General features: G+C 43.7%; 1 protein-coding gene across 7 annotated transcripts in view; it reads left to right on the plus strand.

The window, feature by feature from the left end:
• LOC147894695 (pyridoxin (pyrodoxamine) 5'-phosphate oxidase) overlaps positions 1-23,095 on the plus strand; it is a 48,800-nt gene that overhangs the window by 12,468 nt on the left and 13,237 nt on the right. For all 7 annotated transcript variants that reach the window (XM_087384504.1, XM_087384503.1, XM_087384505.1 and 4 more), the window contains exons 6-9: positions 3,393-3,498; positions 22,294-22,460; positions 22,616-22,858; positions 22,947-23,035. In XM_087384504.1, coding sequence (XP_087240630.1) covers positions 3,393-3,498; positions 22,294-22,460; positions 22,616-22,858; positions 22,947-23,035 — 605 coding nt within the window. The remainder of the gene's footprint in view (positions 1-3,392; positions 3,499-22,293; positions 22,461-22,615; positions 22,859-22,946; positions 23,036-23,095) is intronic.

The following is a 23,095-nucleotide window of genomic DNA, read 5'->3' on the forward strand; positions in this document are numbered from 1 at the left end:
ACTGAAAAAGGGATGGAGGCTAGAATGCCCCTGCTCAACAAACATAGACAAGTGCACCTGATTGGCCCCAAACACTGTGGCGCCCCTTTCGGTATTTCTTTATATTTCACAGTGAAATGATTACAAGTTGCATCTGGGAGACCTTCCCTGCAACTGAGCATGCAGCCCCAATTCACTGAGCCTTCGCAACGCTTTCAAGTCTTCTTTCTTGCTGTCCATAAAGCCCAAATTCTTCTCCTGTATTCATGCATATGCTATCTTTGCATTCTCAATTAATTGAGTCATAGAACCCACCTTGGTTTTGATGCAATAATCACGTAGCTCACTAGGCAATCCACACTATTTGCTCTTTCAAAGAAACATGCTGGTAAGAGCTCGATGGCAGCAAAACATCCCAAAACCTCTTGGTATAATCATCAAGATTCTTGCAAAGTTTGTATGACAAGTCATGCCAGTGTGAAAGTACTTTAACTTCAAAAGTTGGAGTAAGCCAAGTAGAAGAGAACACTGTGCTGTCCGCGCCATGAGAAGCTGATGCAGTGTGTACTTTCTCTTTCTGTGCTTGTGCTTTCTTGATTTCTTCTTCTTCTTGGCATTTGTTTGCACAATTTGAGCCAAGTTTTGAGTCAGCTAAGTCAAAGCAGTCACTGCACTTGCAAGTTGTGCATTCAACATAGTAGCATCATCTGACTCACTGCTAGAACTAGTATCACCGTTGAGCTAAGTTGTAGCTTCATGTGTGGCCTGCTCAAAAGGCATTTGTTGTGCTCCCTGCAGTTGTACACTAGCTGGATCATTAAGGCTTTCCTGCCTTCTCCTTTGAGGAGTTGTGGAGCTCTCTTGCTCATGGGTACTCACCATGTTTATGGCTGTAATATTCACCTGTCAAAAGGTGTAGCAAAGATATCCTTCCACCAAACTACCGAGGCCCATCTCTTGAGGAAGAGTGTGTGGTGTCTCGGCAATTGAACCAATGAAACCGGCCTCTAATCTCTCAGAGGGCAGTGGAACTAAACCTTTAATCACTTCAGCACTTATTTACAGCTCACAAAGCATATATCACAACCATTAACCATTGCATGATCACCATTTGGCATTTACCCATTTGTTCACAAACAAAACCACTGAAAAAGGAATGGAGGCTAGAATGCCCTTGCTCAACAAACATAGACAAGTGCACCCAATTGGCCCCAAACACCGTGGTGCCGCTTTCAGTATTTCTTTATATTTCACAGTGAAATGATTACAAGTTGCATCTGGGAGACCTTCCCTATAACTGAGCACGCAGCCCCAATTCACTGAGCCTTTGCAAGGCTTTCAAGCATAGAACACTATCACATAAGTGCACTTAACCCATAGGCTCAATCTAAAGGCATTCTCTTTTCCGAGTGCAATTCCATTGGCTATCCAGATGCAATCACACTGCACCCCAGCTGCACTCTCTTTGAGTGGTTTCCAGATGGCATTCACAAAGCTTTTCAAAGCTCCAAAATAAAATCAGCAAAGTACCCAACCAAAGAATGACTCGTGTAGCACTGCCTGGGCACCTGTGAACCAAGAAAGAGACGGCACACGAGGCCAACCAATAGCTTATGGCAAAAAGAAATTCAGCAACAAAATCACAACTCACCGAGCCCTGAAAACTCGAACCAAGTCCTCAATCGCCAAGAGGACATAGTAGCCAATGCCCAATTGCATTCTCAGCCAAAGAGGAGTGCAAAGGCATGAAGAAAGAGCATTTACAAGAGCCGACCAGCAAGAATTCCACTGAAAAATGCAAAAAGAAGCACTTCTGTCGCGAAGAAGTGGGAGTTCTTAGGCTCAAAAGACACGTGCTTCAGAGAGAAATACATTGAGAAGGTTTTTAAGAAGCTTCATCGCCGGAAGTCCTCCAGCACGTGGGACCACTCGAAATTTAATAGAAAGCTATAGCTTTGCAAGAGGAGAGGCCTTGGAGGTTGTAGAAGCAAAAGGGTCTAGAAAAAGCCACTTTTGCAAATTTGACCAACAAAAGAAGTGCTCAGCTCTACCCATTCTACTAAACGCACGGAGGGAAAAGCGTATCACTGTGAAGGGGAGGCAGAGGGGAAGCCATTGGGTCAAACGGAAGTTGAGGAATCCAAACGGGTGAGGAGTTATGAAGAAAAATGGAATTCAGCTGAAGAAGGCTGAAAAACCAGTCCAAAATCTCAACAAAGGGAGAAGATGAGAGAGAAAACCACACATGTGAAGTTTAGAAGGCCCGGGAAGGTCCAGGAATGGCAAAGGAGCATGTAGAAGGCACTAGAGCCATCTGGAACTCTAGGGGGGCCACTGAAGGTACATGGCCCTCTAGGGGGCCCATTAAAAATGCCACGTCATCATTTTCCAACCACCACTCTTTTAAATCCTTGGAATGCCTTTGGGCCTAGGGATTAATTACGCTTATGTGCTAGGCACCATGCCGCGTTTAATTACACATTATTAAGCCCACGCTTGGACTTTTAAAACCGAAGTTGTCACAGTCTTGTAGTACATTAAAGTACTTAGAATTTCATGCCCACGTGACAGTACCTCCTGCAATAGAACTTACACCTGCTGTACCAAATCTGTCATGGACCTACTTGATTACTGACCTGCTTCAGGTGCTGCCTCCGTACCTCTGCAGTGAGTTTTGCACCAGCCTAGGTACCCACTTTGTTGCTGCACACTGATGCAGTTCTTGTGTCCATGTGCCAGCCATTCCTGCTGGTGTGGGTGGCCCACGTGGCTGCCCCAAATCAGCAGTAAGAAGGATCTCCTGTCTGCTGTCCATGTGACAGCCATCTTGTTGCCCACATGGGAACCTCAGCCCATTCCTCTACAGATGCATCATCTACCCTTATACATCCTGAGGTATCAAGCCCTGGGCTCTCCTCATTTGGGGGCTTATAGGCGGGGCATTGGCCCTATTCATCCTACAACGTAGTCATTGGTGGTTGAGGTAGAGTTGCAAGTGAAAACTATCAAGATGCAAATTTAGTCTGAACTTCCATGAAACTGGTTTATTTGATCTGGTTTAGCATAGCAATATGTGGTTGCTGTGCGAGTGTTTATTCCTTCGTTCAAGCTGCGTCCTGAAAAACTCCAAGCTGGATCCTGCAAAACTTAGTTGTGGGTTTCGAACATGTAGTGCTGATTATAACCGTGGAGTTGAAAATTGTATTAATGATTTCAAGATGATCACATGATCACGGTATGGCATGAGACATAGGAAGGGATTATTTTTTGACAGGCACCTGCTTGTTTAGATGTGTGTGTGTGTGAGAGAGAGACTCATAATGACCATATTGGTGTGTGTGTGTGTGTGAGAGAGAGAGAGAGAGAGAGAGAGAGAGAGAGAGAGAGAGACTCATAATGACCATGTTGTGCAGCTACAAGCCCTGTCGGTGCCAATTCTTGAAGCTGAAGAGTTATCATCAGCTTTTTCAGGCAACTTTGATATAATTGTAGATGCCATTTTCGGTTTTTCATTTCGTGGTATGGACTTCAATGAGCTATTGCAGTCTCATTAATCATTGCTGGATACTTTTTAAACTTTCATCAGCTTGAAAATTATATACCTCAGTTTAAGCCACAAATTCAGCGCAGCAGCTCAAAAATCTTTGTGGGAAATGTGAGGTATAACAGGATGTTGAAATTGATATGAGAAATGAATAAACTGAGATTGCATAGGACAAGCACATATTGGGTTTATATGTTGTAGCATGAGACACACATTGAGTCACTTTATGAGGTAGCCCTACCACAGTTTTAAGAAGAGAAGAATGTCATGCCAGTGCTAAGGATAATAGTTGGAATCCGTAGCTAACACAAGCGCATGAGGGACTGATGTAAATTGAACTGTACGTAGCATTCCTTGAAGGAATTGGAATCCTTGATGCTGCCTCATCACCCACTGGAAGGAGAAGGTATTTCTGCCTGATCCTTTCTTTTCTTATGTTTGACATAACAATCAATTTTAGAGCAAGTTCCGAAATTTGGAACCATTCTGTACCTGTCCTTAAGGGCCATTTCATTCTTTCTTGATTTGTGAGATAATTGAATGGACTGAGCAACTTGTGCATGCCTCTACCCCAAACTCACTCTACAATGATGAAAGTTGTATTGTTGGATCTCAAAGATTCCTAGTCAGACGCTAGGGCTTGAGATAGACTATGCATGACTTTATGTCATTGGCAGGGTTGAAGATTTTGATTTGGCATATCCCCACATGTCACTAGTCTTGTCATGAAAGATGCCACTAGGGTTCCCTTAGCAAGCATATTGTGCTTCATAACAAATCCTAGTTTCATTATGAAGCATCAAGTGGCTTCTCAATAAGATTGCATTGAGGGTCGGTTCCCCATGCACGAAATAAAGTGCATCTTGGAATGGCTTAAGGGAGCTCATGGAGGTATTATTAAGTCCACATACATAAACCAGCTATATACAAGTCAGCTTTCCACATAGGGAAAACTCAATTTGAGCTTGTTTCCATGCCCTTTGGATTCATAGGTGCATTGACTGCATTCAACAAAATGATGCTCATGGTTTTAAAAAGCTTGCTTGCCAACAAGAACTGCTTGTCTTCCTTGATGACATCGTACTTTTCTTTAGGGATCCCGAGTAGCATTGGCAATATCGCAAACAGGTGCTACTGCTTTAAACTTATCATTACACATCAACGCAACGAATTCCTATTGGGGTTTATTACTTGGGTACATCCTCACTGCCTTGGATGTTAGAATGGACTGCTTCAGTCCAAGGCATTGTGGAGTGGGATACGCTGTCCAATAACAGGAGAAGGGAGAATGTTCATGGGTATTTGGTAGAAATATCAAATGCATATGTAAAAGATTTGTCCAAGAATTCAGTACAAGGAATATAAGACAAGAAGTTGAAGGTCAATCACATGTATAAAAGGTTTGGCCAGGATTGCAGCACCCATCCCAAAACTTTGCTGCAAGGAATCAAAGTCAAGATACAGAAGGTCACTTCTATGAAAGAAAACAAGATGGAGGCCTTCTAGATTAAGATGCTCACGCAATACACAACTAGAATCAAATTGCACACACAACCTAGCTACAAAGCTCTCATGGAGATGGAGAGATGCACACATATAGACTGCAGCAACTAACTGCAACAACACAAAGTGAACCCATACGTTACACAAGCTAAGGAGGTGTAAGAGTAAAGCCACCCTTTGATTTTTTAGCAGAGCTAAGGTCAATCCTTCTATGTGGCATTGACACAGTGTGCCCAATTAGAATGCATTAACACACATGCATAGATGCAATACTAACATCTAATTGGCTGCCCTAGAGAGCGTGAGGTGGTGACTGCATGACACGTGGCAAAGCCACACTAGGTAGATCCATAATATGGTACTATGTGGCGCCCATTTGCTTCATCCATAGTGGATGCATGTGGGGGTATGCCTCTAACCAGGTGCCAATGATAGGTAGCCTAACCTTGCAACTAAGATCTAACTACCACTATATTGAAACCATTAATAATCCTAACCACCAAATGACCCAAGGGTAGGTCAATGAGCCAAATCCATAGTTGATGACTCATGTTTCCAATACTCCCCCTCGATTAACAATGAATTAGACTTTGTACCCCATCATGTGGAAATCTTCTCTTACCTAATCCTAGCAAGAGGTTTGTTTAGGATATCTGTCACTTGATCCTTTGTCGGATAGTATACCATGTCAAAGGCTCGGGTCCTTTTTGGCACGTTTCATTAGTTCCTTGTTATGACTAGTGATGACAATGCCATCAATATATAATACAATGAGAACTTATATTGCCTTTGCCGTCATGCTGTATATAGATTATGATCAGATGAGCTCTTATTGAGATCATTTTCTTGAAAATGTTCATTTCTCTCTAAGGACCAAGCACAACGTGCTTGCTTGAATTGATACAAAGCTCTTTGTAATTTATAGACGTCCTCTCCTTGCAAATCCACGTGCTTGCTCGTATAGACTTTCTCTTTCATATCACCATCAATTCTAACGTTTATCTGAACAAGAGGCCGGTGCAAAGGTCCCACCTTCTTTTTGGGCATATCTCTTTGCAACCAATCTAGCTGTGTGGATGCTTGATTTCAGTTTGTGTTGCTGCAGGATTGGTATTCGGGCATGCTTTCCAGGTATTGTTTCAGGGCTACAGAAATAATACATGTTGGAGCCCATGCGAGGGTAGTTAGTAGGTAAAGATTTGAGGAAAGAAACGGACGAAATTAGGAAGAAAATACAGCTAGGGTGGGTGGGATTTGCTTCATACAAGCTGGAATTCGCTTCATGCAGTCTTCATTTCAGAAATCGTGGTGAGTTCTACTGTTGTTGCTAAAAGGTAGAAGCTGGAGACAGTTTGTTTGGTAAGAATTCAGTTCGCAGGAGCTGCCGGAACTGATTTGCTGGAGGCGATTGTCAAAAATGGAAATCTGCATGTAAAATTGGGCTGTTTTCGCCTGTTTACAGCAGATAGTGCAGTGTAAAACAGTTGTGAAACTGATCTAGGTCAGTGCAACTATGAATTAGGAACAAATTTGGGTGCTTGTGGAGCCTTGTGGCTCAGTTGGGTGTGCAATGGCTGAATCCTATCTCTCCCTCTCTCTAAGCTGCCCATTTCTCCTGCTGCCCCTTGCTTGGTGGATCTGTTGCCTCCTAGAGGTGTTCCGGCTTGGAACAAAGTACTTGGGAGCCGATTTGATACTCGTGGAAGCTGATTCGATCTCATTTGCTACTGTTCCTTCATTTGCTCGTGATTGAAGGTCTTCTATGCGCTGCTAGGGGCCGGTTAGAGGATAGATGCGAGGGCAGAGCTTGCCTTTCTTCCATGGACAACGGGTACGGTTGTTCTGACCTTCATTTGGATTCCATTTGTCATTTTAGAATCTTGTTGTTGCTCTCTTGTTATTCGAAGTTCTCTATTGGCCATTCAGGCTGCAGACAGACACCTAGATACAGAGGGTGTGCCTAGATTGGTGCTAGAGGGACGATGTTGAGAAATTCTTCCTGCCTTGAGGTCACTTGTGCAGTTTGGGATGTATGTTGTTGCATTGTTGCCCTAAGAGGCTAGACATTGGTTTGTGGGACAGCCAAACACCCTTTGGCTAACTGGATGTGTTATTGAATGCATTGACAGCTTTCAGTTGGACATTTCAGTTGGACACAGACACTAGGAAATGCCTTAGCCTTGCCTTGGTAGTTGGGTGCTAGTGTGTGCTTGGGATTGGATGCCTATTGAAGCTAGGAATTGGCTTGGACAGTGGAATTCCTAGTGAAGCAGAGTGCAAGGGTGAGCCCTTGTTGTAAAAGCATTTCCATTGCTAGAAGAAATAAATAAATACTGAAAGGGGCGCCAAAGCATTCGGGGTCAATTTGCTTCTCTTGTGTTTGGTTTCTGAGCAAGGGCATTCTAGCCTCCCGTTCAATGTGTTTAAACTTGGTTTCTTAGTGATATTTAACTAATGGAAGTGGCTGGAAATGATGCATTGTGGCTGTGATTGATGTGGATGACTACTTAGTTATAGTTTACTGCCCTTTAGCTTGCTAGAGGCCGGGGTCAGTGGTTCCGTTGCTGGGAGTATCACCATCTTCTGAAAGAGGTGAGCCCTTGTAGTGCTGGGACAAGGAAGCCTTTGCTGCATTTTTATTACAGCCACCAAGTTCAGCCATGATGGTGAGAACACCCAATGATTGGGGGGAGGACTTAGAGTCCTTTGACTTCAAATATAGGGCATTGATGATTGCATGAAGAAGAAGGAGAGCAGAATGATGGGAATGCATCTTTACTTAGAGTATGCAGCTAAGGCCTCTCAGGATGAGGCAGACGAGGCTGAAGAATTAGATAGGGAAGCTCTTTTTAAGATACAGTTAGCAAGCGCAGTGGGCACGCTCACACAGTTGACACAAAACCTTGCGGAAGTTTTAAATGCCCCTTCTAAAAGCAAAAAGACAGCTAAAAAGGAGCATAAGAAGCAAAGGTATACACCTCGTCATACACCCTCTGATGGACAGCCACCTGTGATGCCTTCAGTTGGTCCTGGAATGGGAAATCCCCAACAGGCCAACAATTCTCCCTGCATTTAGGGTATTTTGGAGGAGGCTCTGTTTTTCAGGCAATGGTTGGACAGCCCACAAAAGGGATGGCCATGCTTGGCACCTACTTGGCAAGTATGCAGCCAGGAATGCACAATTTCCAGCAACCAATGATGGGGGATATGCAGGCTCGAAATGCCGATATGATGTATGCCAATATAGGGATGCAGCCCGGAATGCAAATGGGAATGCCTAGGATGATGGGTGTTTCAATGAAAATGCCTCAAATACAGGGGATGGGACCTGGGCTGGTCAACGCAGCCATGAAAAGTGGCAGTAATGCACAGAGCACGGGACAAATGATGGCACCACCATTTTTGTAGCCACTTGTATATGACAATCTTGCACCCAAGGGTATACTGCAAAGAAGGTGGGGCTGCAGTAAAGTTTGAGATTGAAGGCCTTGACCTTTGTGCAGCAGGATAGGCTGAAGGCCTTGACCTTTGTGCAGCAGTTTGATGCAGCATATGATGGTGGGAATTTTACCAAGTCATCAAAGGTAAAAAAGGCAGCCACCTTTGTCAAAGACAATGCACGTTAGAGGTGGGCCAACTTGCTTTTGCAGGGTAGAGCTCCTGCAACTTGGGTGGAGTTCGAGCAAGTGTTTCAGCTGCTTGGCTCATGACCACCTTTGAGGTGGATATCATGACAGCTTGGCATAAGCTTTATGCAGCAAATTGCAAGAACTTGGAAGAGTACAATAAGAAGTTCTGGAAGCATTGCCGCCTATGAGTTGTTACAGACATGTGGAGCTGTTAGAGGAGATAGAAAAGTATTGTTGTGCGCTAAATTGGTGCTAGAGGGCAGCGTTCAGAATTTCTTCCTGCCTTGAGGTCACTTGTACAGTTTGGGATGTGTGTTGTTGCATTGCCGCCCTAAGAGGCTGGACATTGGTTTGTGGGACGACCAAACATCCTTTAGCTAGCTAGATGCCTTGTGGAATTGCCAATAATTTTCATTCAGTGAAGCAAGTCCTCCCTCAGCCCATGATGCATCCAGGGTACTTTTGAGGGGGATCAGTTTTTTCAAGCAATGGTGGGACTGCCCACAGAAGGGCCTAGAATGCAGAATTTCCAGCAGCAAATGATGGGTGGAACGCCCCCCTGCAAATGCCATATGATGTATTCAAACATTGGAATGCAACCTGGGATGCAGACGGGAATGGCTGGGACGATGGGCAATACTTGGAATATGCCACAGATGCAGGGAGTGGGACCTGGGATGCTTAACCCCACCATGGGAATGGGTGGAATGGCCCAACGTGCAAGAGCATTGATGAATCCGCCCTTTTTACAGCCCCCTGTTTATGATAATCTCACCCCTAAAGGCAAGTTGAAAGGTTACAAGGAGGGAGGGGCAGCTGTAAAGTTTGAAACATTCAATGGGATGCAGGACAGGTTGAAGGCTTTGACATTAGTGCAACAGTTTGATGCCGCCTACTCAGGTGGACACTTTACAGAGTCTTCCAAAGTCCGAAAGGCAGCCACCTTTTTGAAGGGAAATACGCTTCAATGGTGGACCAACTTCCTCTTGCAAAGTAGAGCACCTACCTCTTGGATCGAATTCAAACAGGTCTTCAACAGCATGGCTCACTACCACGTTCGAGGTAGGTATCATGACCGCCTGGTACAAGTTGGATACTACGAATTGCAAAAATTTGGAGGATTACAATAAGAAGTTGTGGGAAGCTTTGTTGCCAGTGAATTCATGCAAATATGTACCGCTGTCCGAACAGATTGAAAGGTATTGCTGCGGGCTGCCCAAGGAGATTCGGGACTATTGCACAAAGACCAAGGTCTCCAATATGTCCCAGTTGATTGAGAATGCCTTTACCGCTTATGCCCTCATGCAGGGGAAGGTTTCCGGGTTCAAAGGTAGCCAACAGAAGACACCGAAGTCAAAGGGCAGCAAGATGGAATCTAGTAGAGGAAGAGTCTCATTTTTCTAAGCTGGAAAAACAGCGGACAGATTTTCTTTTTCAGTTGAAGGAGTGTGCTTTTCTCTCACTTCCACAGGAGTTGCCCTCTGAAAGGCCAAAAGACCATACGATAGATATAATTCCCTGTAGCAGGCCTCCTAACCAACCTCCTTACAAGGTCAGTGCAGCCCAGCAAGAGGAAATTATGAACCACCTCAAGGGCCTGTTGGAGAAGGGGCTGATTCAGCACAGCAATTACCCTACTGTTCACCCGTGCTCTTGGTCCAGAAGAAGGATGGATCTTGGCAGATGTGCATTAACTACAGAGCCCTCAATAAAATTTCCATTAAGAACAGATTCCCTATACCCAGGATAGATGATATTTTGGATAGGTTACAGGGATCTGGAATGTGCAGCTGCATTGATATGAAGAGTGGCGATCAGAATTCAGCCAGACGATGTACACAAAACAACATTTCGTACCACTTTTGGTTTGTATGAGTTTCTTGTCATGCCATTTGGGTTAACGAATGCACCTACCACCTTCAACAAAATGATGGACATGATTTTTAGAGAGCACCGAGCCTTTGTTAGTACCTTCTTTGATGACATCATCGTGTTCTCTGAGGATGAGGCTGAACATAAGAAGCACCTGGCAATTGTCCTTGAGGAGCTACGGAAGCATAAGTTGCTTGTCAATGCCAAGAAAAGTGAATTTTTCGCATGAGATCCATTTTCTCGGGCACATTGTTTGTGCAGCCGCATTGATATGAAGAGTGGCGATCAGAATTCAGCCAGACGATGTACACAAAACAACATTTCGTACCACTTTTGGTTTGTATGAGTTTCTTGTCATGCCATTTGGGTTAACGAATGCACCTACCACCTTCAACAAAATGATGGACATGATTTTTAGAGAGCACCGAGCCTTTGTTAGTACCTTCTTTGATGACATCATCGTGTTCTCTGAGGATGAGGCTGAACATAAGAAGCACCTGGCAATTGTCCTTGAGGAGCTACGGAAGCATAAGTTGCTTGTCAATGCCAAGAAAAGTGAATTTTTCATGCATGAGATCCATTTTCTCGGGCACATTGTTTCCAAGGATGGAGTTTGGATGGATCTCGCCAACGCAGAGGCCATCAAGAATTGGCCACACGTGAAGAACATCCATGAAGTACGCAGCTTTTTGGGCTTGTGCTCGTACTACAAGAGGTTCATCCGGTATTTTGCAAAGATTGCATATCCTTTACATGCCTTACAGAAGAAAGGGGTCACCTTCAAATGGGGTCCCAAAGACCTATTGAAGGAAAAACTTTACTCAGATCATGTTATTATTTTGCCATGTCTTCACAAACCCTTCGCTGTCCAAGCAGATGCATGTGGGAACAACGTAGGAGGGGCACTTATGCAAGATGGTAGAGTCGTGGCATATGAGAGTAGAGTACTCCAAGATGCTGAAATGAATTTTGGCATCTGTGAGAAAGAGATGTTGGCTTTCATACATGCTCTTTCGACCTGGAAGCATTATCTTTTGGGTGCTGATTTTCATGTTCAGACTGATCACCAGTCCCTGCGGTACGTTCTCACTTAGAGGAAGTTGTCTGAGAAGCATATGAGGTGGACAAATTTTCTTTCTATGTTTCATTTTCAGATTGTGCATGTGCCTGGGAAGAAGAATGTTGTTGCAAATGCACTCTCACGAAAGCCCACCCCAGATGCAGTGTCTGTTAAGCCGCAAGTTTCAGCAGTAACCATTGCATATCATGATGAGCTTGATGCCATGAAGGATCAATATGCCAATGATGCTGATTTTGCAAGGATTTTTTATCAGTTGGTCGATGGACAGAGGCATGAGCACTATACTCTCAAAGAGGGTTTTATGATGATGCATGGGAGACTATGTGTCACGAGATAGTTGAGGCCAAAAGTGTTGACAAGAGAGTCATGCTCCACCCTATGCAGGGCATAGAGACATTGAAGCCACCATCAAAGATGTGGAGCACTATTTCTTTTGGCCATCATTGAGGAAGGATGTAGAGGCATATGTCAGGACATGCATCACCTGCCAGATATGCCGGCTGGACTGCTACAACCTTTACCTATTCCCGATCGACCCTGGCAAAGCATTGCCATGGATTTTATCTTGATCTTCCTCGTACACCATCGGGACATGATGGGATATGGACCATTATTTCCAGACTCAGCAAGTAGGCCCATTTTATTCCCGTTGTTGGAATTATATCTATAATTCAGCAGTGACCAATGTAATATAATAAGTTAGTTAGGGGCACTTTTCCCTCTTTTAGAGGTTTTTCCCCCTAACTGCAGTTAGTTCACTAACTATGGTTAGTGACTACTAAGGTTTTGTCACTATGACAAAACCTTATCTACACTACTTTGTGTTGTACTCTTTTACACACTCTATTTGAGCAACTACAGCTTCTAAGCTTTTGACTCTCTCACTCTCTCTAGCTCTCACACTCTCTGGCTCTCACACTCTCTATTCCTTCATTTGGTATCAGAGCAGGTCTAAGAGTCTCGTGCTCCTTGCTCCCTCAAGCTTCAACCATAACCTCGACTTTCAGCCTCAGCAAATCTGCCCGTACAGTCCGTACGACTGTACGGATTTTTATCGCCTGCCGTACGAAAAGTCTCCCGTACGATTTCTGACGCCCGCCGTACCTGCAGCCGTACCACGCCGTACGCCGTACAGATCTGAGTTTTCGTACCTGCAGCCGTACCTCGCCTTATGCCGTACAGCTTCGAGCTTTTGTACCTGCAGCCGTACCTCGCCGTACGCCGTACAGCTCCGAGCTTCCGTACCTCGTCGTACCTACAGCCGTACATCGCCGTACCAGTTTGTACTGCTCCGTACCAGATTGTACTGCGCCGTACTAGTCGTACTTAGCCGTACAACGCAGTACCAGTTTGTACTGCGCCGTACATCGCAATCTGTGCTGTACCGTACAGCTTGATCCTTGGCAGGTGATCTTTGACAGGCTGAGTTTGCAGACAGCCATTGTTTGGCTAAGGATTCTGCAAGAAAATTTGGGGCATTTTACAGATTGAAGCCATTGCAATCATTGGGCAAATTTGAAGCTATCACAAGAGCAAAATTGCAGATTTTTCTGAAATTTGGGGCTTTTGTATTAAAATTGCAGATTTGGGGCTTTTGGCTTTTTTACCCCTTTCTGGCTGCAATTTCTAGCCACAAATTGGGGCTTTTGTGTTTGGAGAGCATTTTTTGGAGTATTCAGTATATACTGCCTTTATTGGAGTGTTTGGAACACTTTTGGCAGATTTTGGAGAGTGTTCTATGCTTGGACAGATTTCTGACAGCTCAAGTGCAGAAATCTAAGTTGCTTATACAGCCCGTGCTTGGGTGTGGTTTTTGGGAGTTGTGCATTTTATTCCCAGTAAGGGAATTCAGCTTTGTATCTGCTTCAATTCCTTTTTCAGATATGGCCCATCAAAATCAGAATGATTTTCAGTTCGGTGGTCTTTCTCAGGAAGACAAATTGGATGGTACCAACTACTCCCTCTGGAGTTTCATGGTACGTAATATTCTGATTTCTCGTAATTTATGGGATTATGTCAATGGGGATGAAATCCGACCAGCAGATATTGCACCTGCTACCCCTCCTCATCAAGGAGGTGGAAGAGGTCGTGCACAAGGTGCAGCTGCAGGACAAGTTGTTGGTGCAGCTACAGTTAATACTCCTGAGCAAAAGAGATGGGATTCACGGGATGCCTTAGCCTTGTCTTGCATCTCTCTTTCAGTGAAAAGATCAATCATTCCGCATATCCGGTCGTGTAAGACCTCCAGGGCAGCGTGGGATATTTTGGAAAGCATGTATGCAGCACGGAATGATGCCAGGGTATCTTTTTTAAAAAGAGAGTTGAGCAATACACATATGGAGGAGGGTGACTCCATGTCAGCCCACCTCACAAAGCTACAGGATCTCAGAGAGCAGTTGTTAAATATAGATGAAATTATTCCTGATTCAGAGATGATTACAACCACTCTGAATTCTCTTCCTGAGTCTTATCTCAGCTTTCATACTTCGCTGAATTTATCATTGAGGGGGGGTGCAAATCCTCTTTCTTTTCATGAGCTGATAGGACTTCTACTTCAGGAAGAGCAGACCAGGAAAAATTTGGCTTCACGTGCAGGTGAACAAGCCATGCTCTCAAAATTCAAATAAAAAACAAAGGGACAGGCAAAAACAGCAGCAAATCAGCCTTCCAGTGGGTCAGGACAGCCTTCACAAAAGGCTAAAAGTGATGCAAGCAAGCCCAAAAAGAAGGGTTTCTGTCACTACTGCAAAAAGCCAGGTCATCACATAGCAGAATGCAGGAAAAGGATTGCAAAGGAAAAGAAAAACAGCTCAGGAATGGCTGTTTCAGATTCAGCCCCTTGTGCATCTGACAGTGGGGATGCTGCAGCCAACTTTGTTGGTCAAGATTATGCCTTTTTATCTTGCATTTCTGATTCTAGGTTGGCTGTTCCAGATGCTCGGGATAGTACAGCTTCATGCAGTGATGACACTTATGCATTTTTGACTTGCAGTTTTGACTCTCCTTCAGATGCATCTGCTTTCAGTGTTGATGAAACACTGAACATATGGTATTTTGACAGCGGTGCATCCAAGCACATCACTTCGAGGAAGTCTCTTTTTACTTCCTTGCATCCACCTCCTGTTGGTAAGAAAGTCACTTGTGCCAATAACTCCTCATATTCAGTACGTGGCACAGGAGAAATTGAGCTCACTGCAATTGATGGCTCAATTTTCAGACTTTCTGATGTTTTATATGTGCCTGGCATAACCAAAAATCTTCTTTCAGTGTCCACTCTTAACAGAGATGGATTTCAGGTCATCTTTGAGGATGACAAATGTGCTGTCCGGGACAGGGAAGCTAACTATGCCTTAATGTTATCTGGTACTCTGCTGCGTGGGCTTTTTCAGCTTGATATTTTTCAGAAAAGAGCAGCTCATGCTTTGGCAATTTCTTCCCCTACAGTTGCCATGCAAAATGCAGAATTATGGCATGCCAGATATGGCCACATGCATTACAACAGCTTGATGACACTTCAGAAATTTTCAATGGTTGATGCATTGCCACCTCTTGCAATACCTCCTCCACATGCCTGTGAAGGGTGCATTTTAGGTAAAATGCATAGATTTCCCTTCAAGAAGGATGGTTCAGTTAAAGCTGTTCGCAAATTGCAGCTTATACACAGTGATGTCTGTGGTCCCATGAGAACTCCTTCATTGGGTGGTCATCTCTACTTTGTCACATTTATTGATGACTACTCCAATTTTACTTGGGTTTATGGGCTGAAAAAGAAATCTGAAGTGTTCACAGTGTTTAAACACTTTTCAGCCATGGTTGAAAATGAAACCGGGCTCAAGATACAGATATTACGCACGGATAGAGGTGGGGAATACCTTTCTGCAGAATTTGATGCTTTCCTCAAACAAAAGGGTATTGTGCATCAGCTCACAGTCAGGCTAACCCCTCAGCAAAATGGCAAAGCTGAGAGGAAAAATAGAACCCTCATGGAGATGGATAGATGTATGCTGAAAAGCAAACACATGCCTCATAAATTCTGGTTAGAGGGTTTGATGTGTGCCAATTACATTTTGAACAGGGCTCCCACTAAGGCTTTAAAAACAAAAACTCCTTTTGAGGTCTGGAATGACAGGAAGCCTTCAGTGGATCACTTCCGAGTCTTTGGATGCCTTGCCTATGCACATGTGCCAGTTGAATTTAGGCACAAATTGTCAGATAAAGCCATCAAATGCATATTTGTTGGATACAGTGCAGAAAGCAAGGGGTATCGTCTCTACAATCCTGCTACACGCAAAATCATTGTAAGTAGAGATGTGATCTTTTCTGAAAATTCAGCTTACACTCAGGCTGATTTTCAAATGCCTTCACCTTCAGAAGATGTATTTCAAGGGTTGCTACCCATTGCATTGGGTTCCCCTGCTGATTTTTCTGATCCACATCAGAATTTACAGCAACCTTCAAATGCTTCAGTTCCGCCACGGGATGTCATGCCTCCTCCACAGGAAGTGGAACAAGTGGTACAGCAAGAAATTGCAGACATACATGCAGCAAAAACAGTCCCCAACTGGCTGTTACAGACTCTCCGGGAGAGTAAACTTGATGCCCCGTTACCTGGCAGGACTCGCAGTGCAGCAAGGCACATGGAAGGTGCTAATTCAGTGGAATCAGCATATGCAGGTACTCTCCTTGATGAAGAGGAGCCTGCCACATTTGAAGAGGCACAAGGTAATGTGCATTGGATGAATGCCATGCACGATGAGTTGCAGTCCATTGTCAAAAATCAGACTTGGGATGTTGTGGACTTGCCACCGGGTAAACATGCTATTGGCACACGATGGGTATTTAAAGTCAAACGGAAGCCAGATGGCTCCATTGACAGATATAAAGCCAGGCTGGTTGCTAAAGGCTATGCTCAGAAAAAGGGCATAGATTATGAAGAGACTTTTGCTCCTACATCCCGGATGACCACCATCCGATCAGTAATTGCAATGGCTGCACATTTTGAGTGGAATGTTCATCAGTTGGACATCAAAACAGCCTTCTTAAATGGGGACTTGCTGGAAGAGGTGTATGTCAAACCACCTCCGGGTTTTGAAATTACAGCAAATGCACTTCAAGTCTGCAAGCTTAATAAAGCTTTATATGGGCTGAAACAGGCCCCTCGTGCATGGTATGCCAAGATACATGCCTTTTTGACCAGCAAGGGGCTGCACAATAGTCCTACTGAGAGCACCCTCTACATCAAGATGGATGGGGGGGAAATATTAGTCATCCTTCTTTATGTTGATGACTTACTGCTCACAGGGTCCAATGACGACAAAATTGCAGATTTCAAAACTGATTTGCAGACCCACTTTGATATGTCAGATTTGGGGCTGCTTCATTTTTATTTGGGGATCCAGTTCTCTCATGAGAGACGTGGCACTGTTATGTCTCAGTCCAAGTATGTTCAGAAACTTTTGGACAGATTTAACATGCAAGAGTGTAAGCCCATATCTACTCCTATGGAACCAGGGCTGAAACTCACAATGCATGATGCAGGAGAATCAGTTGATGCCACACTTTATAGTCAAGCTGTTGGATGCCTCATATATCTCTGCAATACTAGGCCTGATATTCAGTTTGCAGTATCTCAGGTGAGCAGGTATATGCACAGCCCTAAAACTATGCATTGGCAGGCAGTTAAGCGCATCTTCCGTTATTTGCAAGGCACCAAGTCTTTTGGCTTACTATTTCCCAGGGGGGGTGACTTGCAGATGCATGCCTACAGTGATTCAGATTGGGCTGGTGATTATGACACTAGGCAGTCCACTAGTGGCAATTGTTTCTTTTTGGGAAAATCTTGCATTTCATGGCTAAGCAAGAAACAATCTACAGTGGCTACCTCGTCATGTGAAGCTGAGTACAGGGCAGCTTTCACAGCAACAGTGGAATGTGTCTGGCTGAGACGTTTATTTGCTGATCTTTATCTGTCTTTGGAGGGTCCTTCTCCAATTCTCACTGATAGTCAGAGTGCCATTGCAGTGGCAAAGAATCCAGTGTTTCATGCTCGCACAAAGCACATTGAGGTTCACTATCATTACGTCAGAGAGAAGTTACATGCAGGAGAGATCAGTATGATCTTTGTGTCCACACATGACAACGTTGCAGATATCTTCACCAAAGCACTACCACGTGAGAAGTTCGAGGCATTTCGCAGTGCCCTGAACTTATATCCATTTGGTGATTGATCAGCCTTGTACATGACATTGGCACTGCAGGGGGGTGTTGGAATTATATCTATAATTCAGCAGTGACCAATGTAATATAATAAGTTAGTTAGGGGCACTTTTCCCTCTTTTAGAGGTTTTTCCCCCTAACTGCAGTTAGTTCACTAACTATGGTTAGTGACTACTAAGGTTTTGTCACTATGACAAAACCTTATCTACACTACTTTGTGTTGTACTCTTTTACACACTCTATTTGAGCAACTACAGCTTCTAAGCTTTTGACTCTCTCACTCTCTCTAGCTCTCACACTCTCTGGCTCTCACACTCTCTATTCCTTCACCCGTATGGAAGAGACCAAATGGCGAGACTTTTTATTTCTCATGTGTTCAAACATCACAAGATGCCTCAATCAATTGTCAGTGATCAAGACCCGCGGATGACAAGTCTTTTCTGGAGGGGTATCTTTGAGACTGTGGGTACCATGCTGAATTTCTCATCCTCTTTCCATCTTGAATTTGATGGTCAATCAAAAGAAGCCAACTCCACTGCCTTGATCTTCTCAAGTGCTATGTTGGCAAGGGGGTGTTCCTATGGAAGGTCTAAGGTCATTGTGGATGCATGTGATAGCCTTGAGGCTGCTTTCAGCTCAGTTTGCCAGTGGTATGGATGCCTGGATGCCTCTCAGCTTGATCAGGTCAGAGTGGATAGCTGAGATTGCCTTGCCAGTTGGTCGTCTGGTGGTGCACTTGGATTAGATGCCTTAAAGACAGATAGAGGATTTGCAGAGAGGAACAGTGTAGGGGTGAACCCTTGGTGTAAAGCATTTCCATGAAGCATTAAATAAATACCGTAAGGGGTGCCAAGGCATTTGGGGCCAGTGGGGTGCATTGTGTACTGTTTTCACTGAGCAGGGGCATTCTAGCCTCCCCTTTGTTGTTGTTGAAGTTTGTTTCTAAGTTTTGCTAAGTGGTGGAAGTGACTGAAGCTTGCATTGTGGCTATTTATGAAGTTTATGACTGAGTAGAAGAATATCACTGCCCTTTTCCTTATTGAAATCCGGTTACAGGCCACCATGTGGCAGGCAACAGCAAGGGCAGCAAGCAGGCTACCAAGGCAGTATACAGCAGTAGAGCAGCCACCTGTCTATAGATGGGTACTCGTATGCGTTTGGATGTGTTGGATATTTATATAGGTGGGAGACCATATGTTATGCTATGGTCTACACCCACCGTTGGATGCTGATGATGTTGGTGGGGATAGTCTAGAATCGTTTGAAACCCAGATGGCAGCTTATGCTTGGGTACTGATGAGAACGTACGGGTATCTTGCTTACTAAGTTATTTTATTTCTTTTTCTCTCTTTTACTCTTAGTTTGTCCGTTGCTTGTTTTGCTGTCTCCTTTGTTCTTTTGCTCTTATTACAAACATTTTAATTAGTAAGATTTGGTTATATTCTATTCTTATGAAGGTGTATATGTACAGTCCCTGCTCTGTGTGAGAGAGTTCATAGTTTTTAACCTCGTGTGTCCTATCATGAAGTTAGAACTAGGCAGGCAATAGGGCAGGAGACAGAAGCAGCAGCACATGAAGGCTGCCACACAGGTGCGGAGCAGCAAACAGCAGGCAGGAAGCAACTGGGTGCCATGTCGGCAACCTGACCTGCCATGTGGACACCCAGGTCTGCCTAGGAGCAGTCAGGTCCCTCCAGTTTTCCCAGGATTGACTGTAATTTTGCCAGCAAGAGGTGGATGTGTTCAGCCTCAATTTCAAGCACCCAGTAACAAGACTTACAGGTTACTCAGTGCAACATACTACTGGCCTCAAATGAAAAGCGACGTCATCAAAATGGTTACATCTTGCTTATCTTGTCAACAAATGAAAGCAAGCCGACGACTTCTAGCAGGATTTCCTCAGCCTCTTCCAGTTCCAACTGAAAGGTGGGAAAGTATTTTCATGGATTTCATTACAACACTACCACGCTTCCAGAGGTGACACTCAGATTATGGTAATTGTTGATCGATTGTCCAAAATGGCACACTTTGTTGCTTGCAAAAGAAGTGCACAGGCTCCAGACATCGCCAAACTCTTCATACAACACATCTTCCGATACCATGGATTGCCCAAGAATATTGTATCCGACAGAGATCCTAAGTTTACCAGTCACTTTTGGATTTCACTGTTTGAATCTTTGGGTACAACTCTACTGTTCAGTTCAGCCTACCATCCAGAATCAGATGGCCAGACTAAAAGAGTCAACCAAGTTCTGGAAGAAATGCTTCGACATTATATTCAGTCACGCCTAGCAACTTGGGAAGAGTATCTACCACTCCTTGAGTTTGCTTATAATAACTCTTTCCATAGTGCCATCAGCATGACTCCATTCCAAGCAGCTTATGGACACACTCCGATTGTACCAACGAATTTTGTACTTCAACATTGAGTGGCCCTAGTTGATGAACTGGTTCAAGAAATGCAAGACATTCTACTCCAAGTCAGGGATCATATGCGAAAAGCGCAAGAGCGGTATCAACGGTCTACTAACAAACATAGACGTCATGTGGAATTTGAAACTAGTGACATGATGCTATTATTTGTAGCCCCACATCGCTAGAAGACGGTTAAGTCTGTGTTTCCTAAGTTGCGACCAAGATACTATGGACCTTTCTGGATCGTCAAGAAAAATTCACCTTTAAGTTACAAATTGGAATTACCGCCATCATGGGGTAAAATCCATCCGACATTTCATATTTCTTGGCTAAAGATATACATTCCAGGTGATGAAGCAGTTCCTCCTGCAGGTGATTATGTCCCAAAAATCAAAGACGATTATGTTCTCCTTATCCCTGAGCGTATTCTGGACCATCGATAGCGAGAGACTCGACATCGACTTATCACGGAATTCCTTGTTCTTTGGCGAGATCTGGACGACTCCGACGCTACTTGGCAATCTGACGAAGACTTACAGCAGTATCCTAACATTTTACAGCAGTATTTTCAGAATTTATCATGATATTTTCTACATCAGTTCATTATCTCCACCAGGGTCTTATTTTGAGTGGGAGGGATGTCACGATCTGTGACGTATTCCTTTCTCTATACCTTAGACTTATGGATGGTTTGATGAATGGACACTTGTGGAAGGGTATGCCCTTTCGACGGGACACTTCCTATGAGGCACAACCCTTCACAAGAGACATTCTATTGAAGAGACACTCCCATTGTAATGTACCCTCTCATTAAGGGTCACACCCTTCACAAGGGGTACACACCTCTTCATGCACATACACTTTGGAGTACACATCTTTTCATGTGTGACTCTTCACTCTCTATATAAGAGAGGCCCAACTGTATGAATGACACACTACAGACATTCAAGCAATACAAATATTCCTTGTTCTCTGCTATTTGAGTCTCTTTTCTGTTCCTTAGCACATTTCTAAATATAGTAAATTTAGGATTTCTTACAAAAGTGACAGTAGAGATTGCAGATCTATGAAAATGGCAAATGGGAGGTAGAGGCAAAGCACATGTCAAACACCAACCTATGTTTGGCTTTAGTCAACTTAAGCTGCTTGTCCAACAGCCCACATGTTTGATCTTTAAGATAACATTGGTTTTTTGTCCTTATCCCATATCCATTTGCAGCTTGAATATTGCCGAAGTTCGTGCTCCAAGTCTCCATTGATGGCTTCTCAAGGCCTACGTTTTGTGGCCAAGATTAGGATTTGGAAGCTCTCTAACTTTTCCATTCCAAATGTAAACAGGACTAATTTTTAGGTTCAACTGCCAAATGATATTAATTCTTGGCTGTTCACATTTTCCACTTCGGTATTATCCTGGCTCTATGGGTTGTGTGACTCTCAAAAACAACGAAAGGGATATTCAGGAAGCTTAAATGATTAATAAAGAATTACTGAGCCAGAAACATAAATTTTGATTACTTTGCTTGAGACTCAAAATTTGCTACTTTTGCCGTTGACAATATGCTGTATTTTAACTCAACATCTTTTGATTAGTTATTTCCTACTTGCATTGCTGCATTCTAATTAGTCTCTTTGACTTAGTCATCACACTCTGTTTAAACAGTCACATAATTTTGTTTATCCTTACTTTATGTGCATTTCCACATCGCCATGCATACATTTAACATTTTACATCGCCATGCACACATTTAACCTATATGACACATTCGAGCATACATTTTAATTTGTCCTGACCACCTGTCTCTTACTTTAATAGTGAATTCTTTGACACGTTGTGTATCATTTCTCTGAAATGTGTTTGTGCATATCCAACACGCGATGCACATCTGAACATACTGAAATGTAGTCAAAGCAAAGCAACCAAGGATGTGTTTCGTTGGGAAATCTTGAAGATGAAGGCCTGACAGTTTGGCCGATGTTTGTCTGTGCGTGTGAGCTAGAAGGTGCTACTCTTAGATTTGAGATAGCAGGGGCTGATTAGCATCGTGTGTTTGCAGGTAAACCTCGTCCGCCTTTTGACAGTCTGATCAAACGATTGGCTGACACAACCAATTCAGATGCAAAAGACACCAGATCACTTCCAGTTATCTCTGTAGACATTCCCTCAGGATGGGATGTTGAGGAAGGGGACAAGGATGGAACTGGTCTGAACCCAGACATGTTGGTGTGTTTGGGATCTCTCCTTTTTTTGGTTTTCTTGTTCTTTGCTAAAAATAGGAAGGACGTCCTGTTGGCTTTAAGAGCCCAGTTTAGTGGAAACTTTAAATTTAATCAATTAAAAGTTTTAAATATAATGACGTTATGGGTTCCTTTGGTCAGGTGTCATTGACTGCACCTAAGTTATGTGCGAAAAAGTTTAAGGGTCCCCATCATTACCTAGGTGGCAGGTTTGTCCCACCAGCTTTGGCTGAGAAATATAATCTACGGCTGCCTCCATATCCAGGCACCTCCATGTGTGTGCGAATTGGCAAGCCTGCAGTAATAGATGTGGCATCATTGCGTGAAAATTATGTGGGTTCAGTCCTGCTTGAAGAACATGCAAAGAGTGATCCAATAAAGCAGGTGCCTCTTTTTGAATGCTTAACTTGGAGAAAGAGTACAGCACATAAGAGAATTTCCTCACTTTATTCTGCTCAATGATGCATCACAGTTTCAAGAATGGTTCGAAGATGCTGTTGCCGCAGGACTGTCGGAACCCAATGCCATGACATTAGCAACAGCTGATAGTAGTGGGCACCCGTATGTGCAATATCTTAGTGCTTATTTTGATGTATGCTCACCTAGCCATTCAGAATTGGA

The sequence above is a fragment of the Dipteris shenzhenensis genome, chromosome 14 (genome assembly GCF_047967505.1).
Source record: "Dipteris shenzhenensis isolate YYH24624 ecotype China chromosome 14, Dip_SZ_1.0, whole genome shotgun sequence".
Classification (NCBI taxonomy): Eukaryota; Viridiplantae; Streptophyta; class Polypodiopsida; order Gleicheniales; family Dipteridaceae; genus Dipteris; species Dipteris shenzhenensis.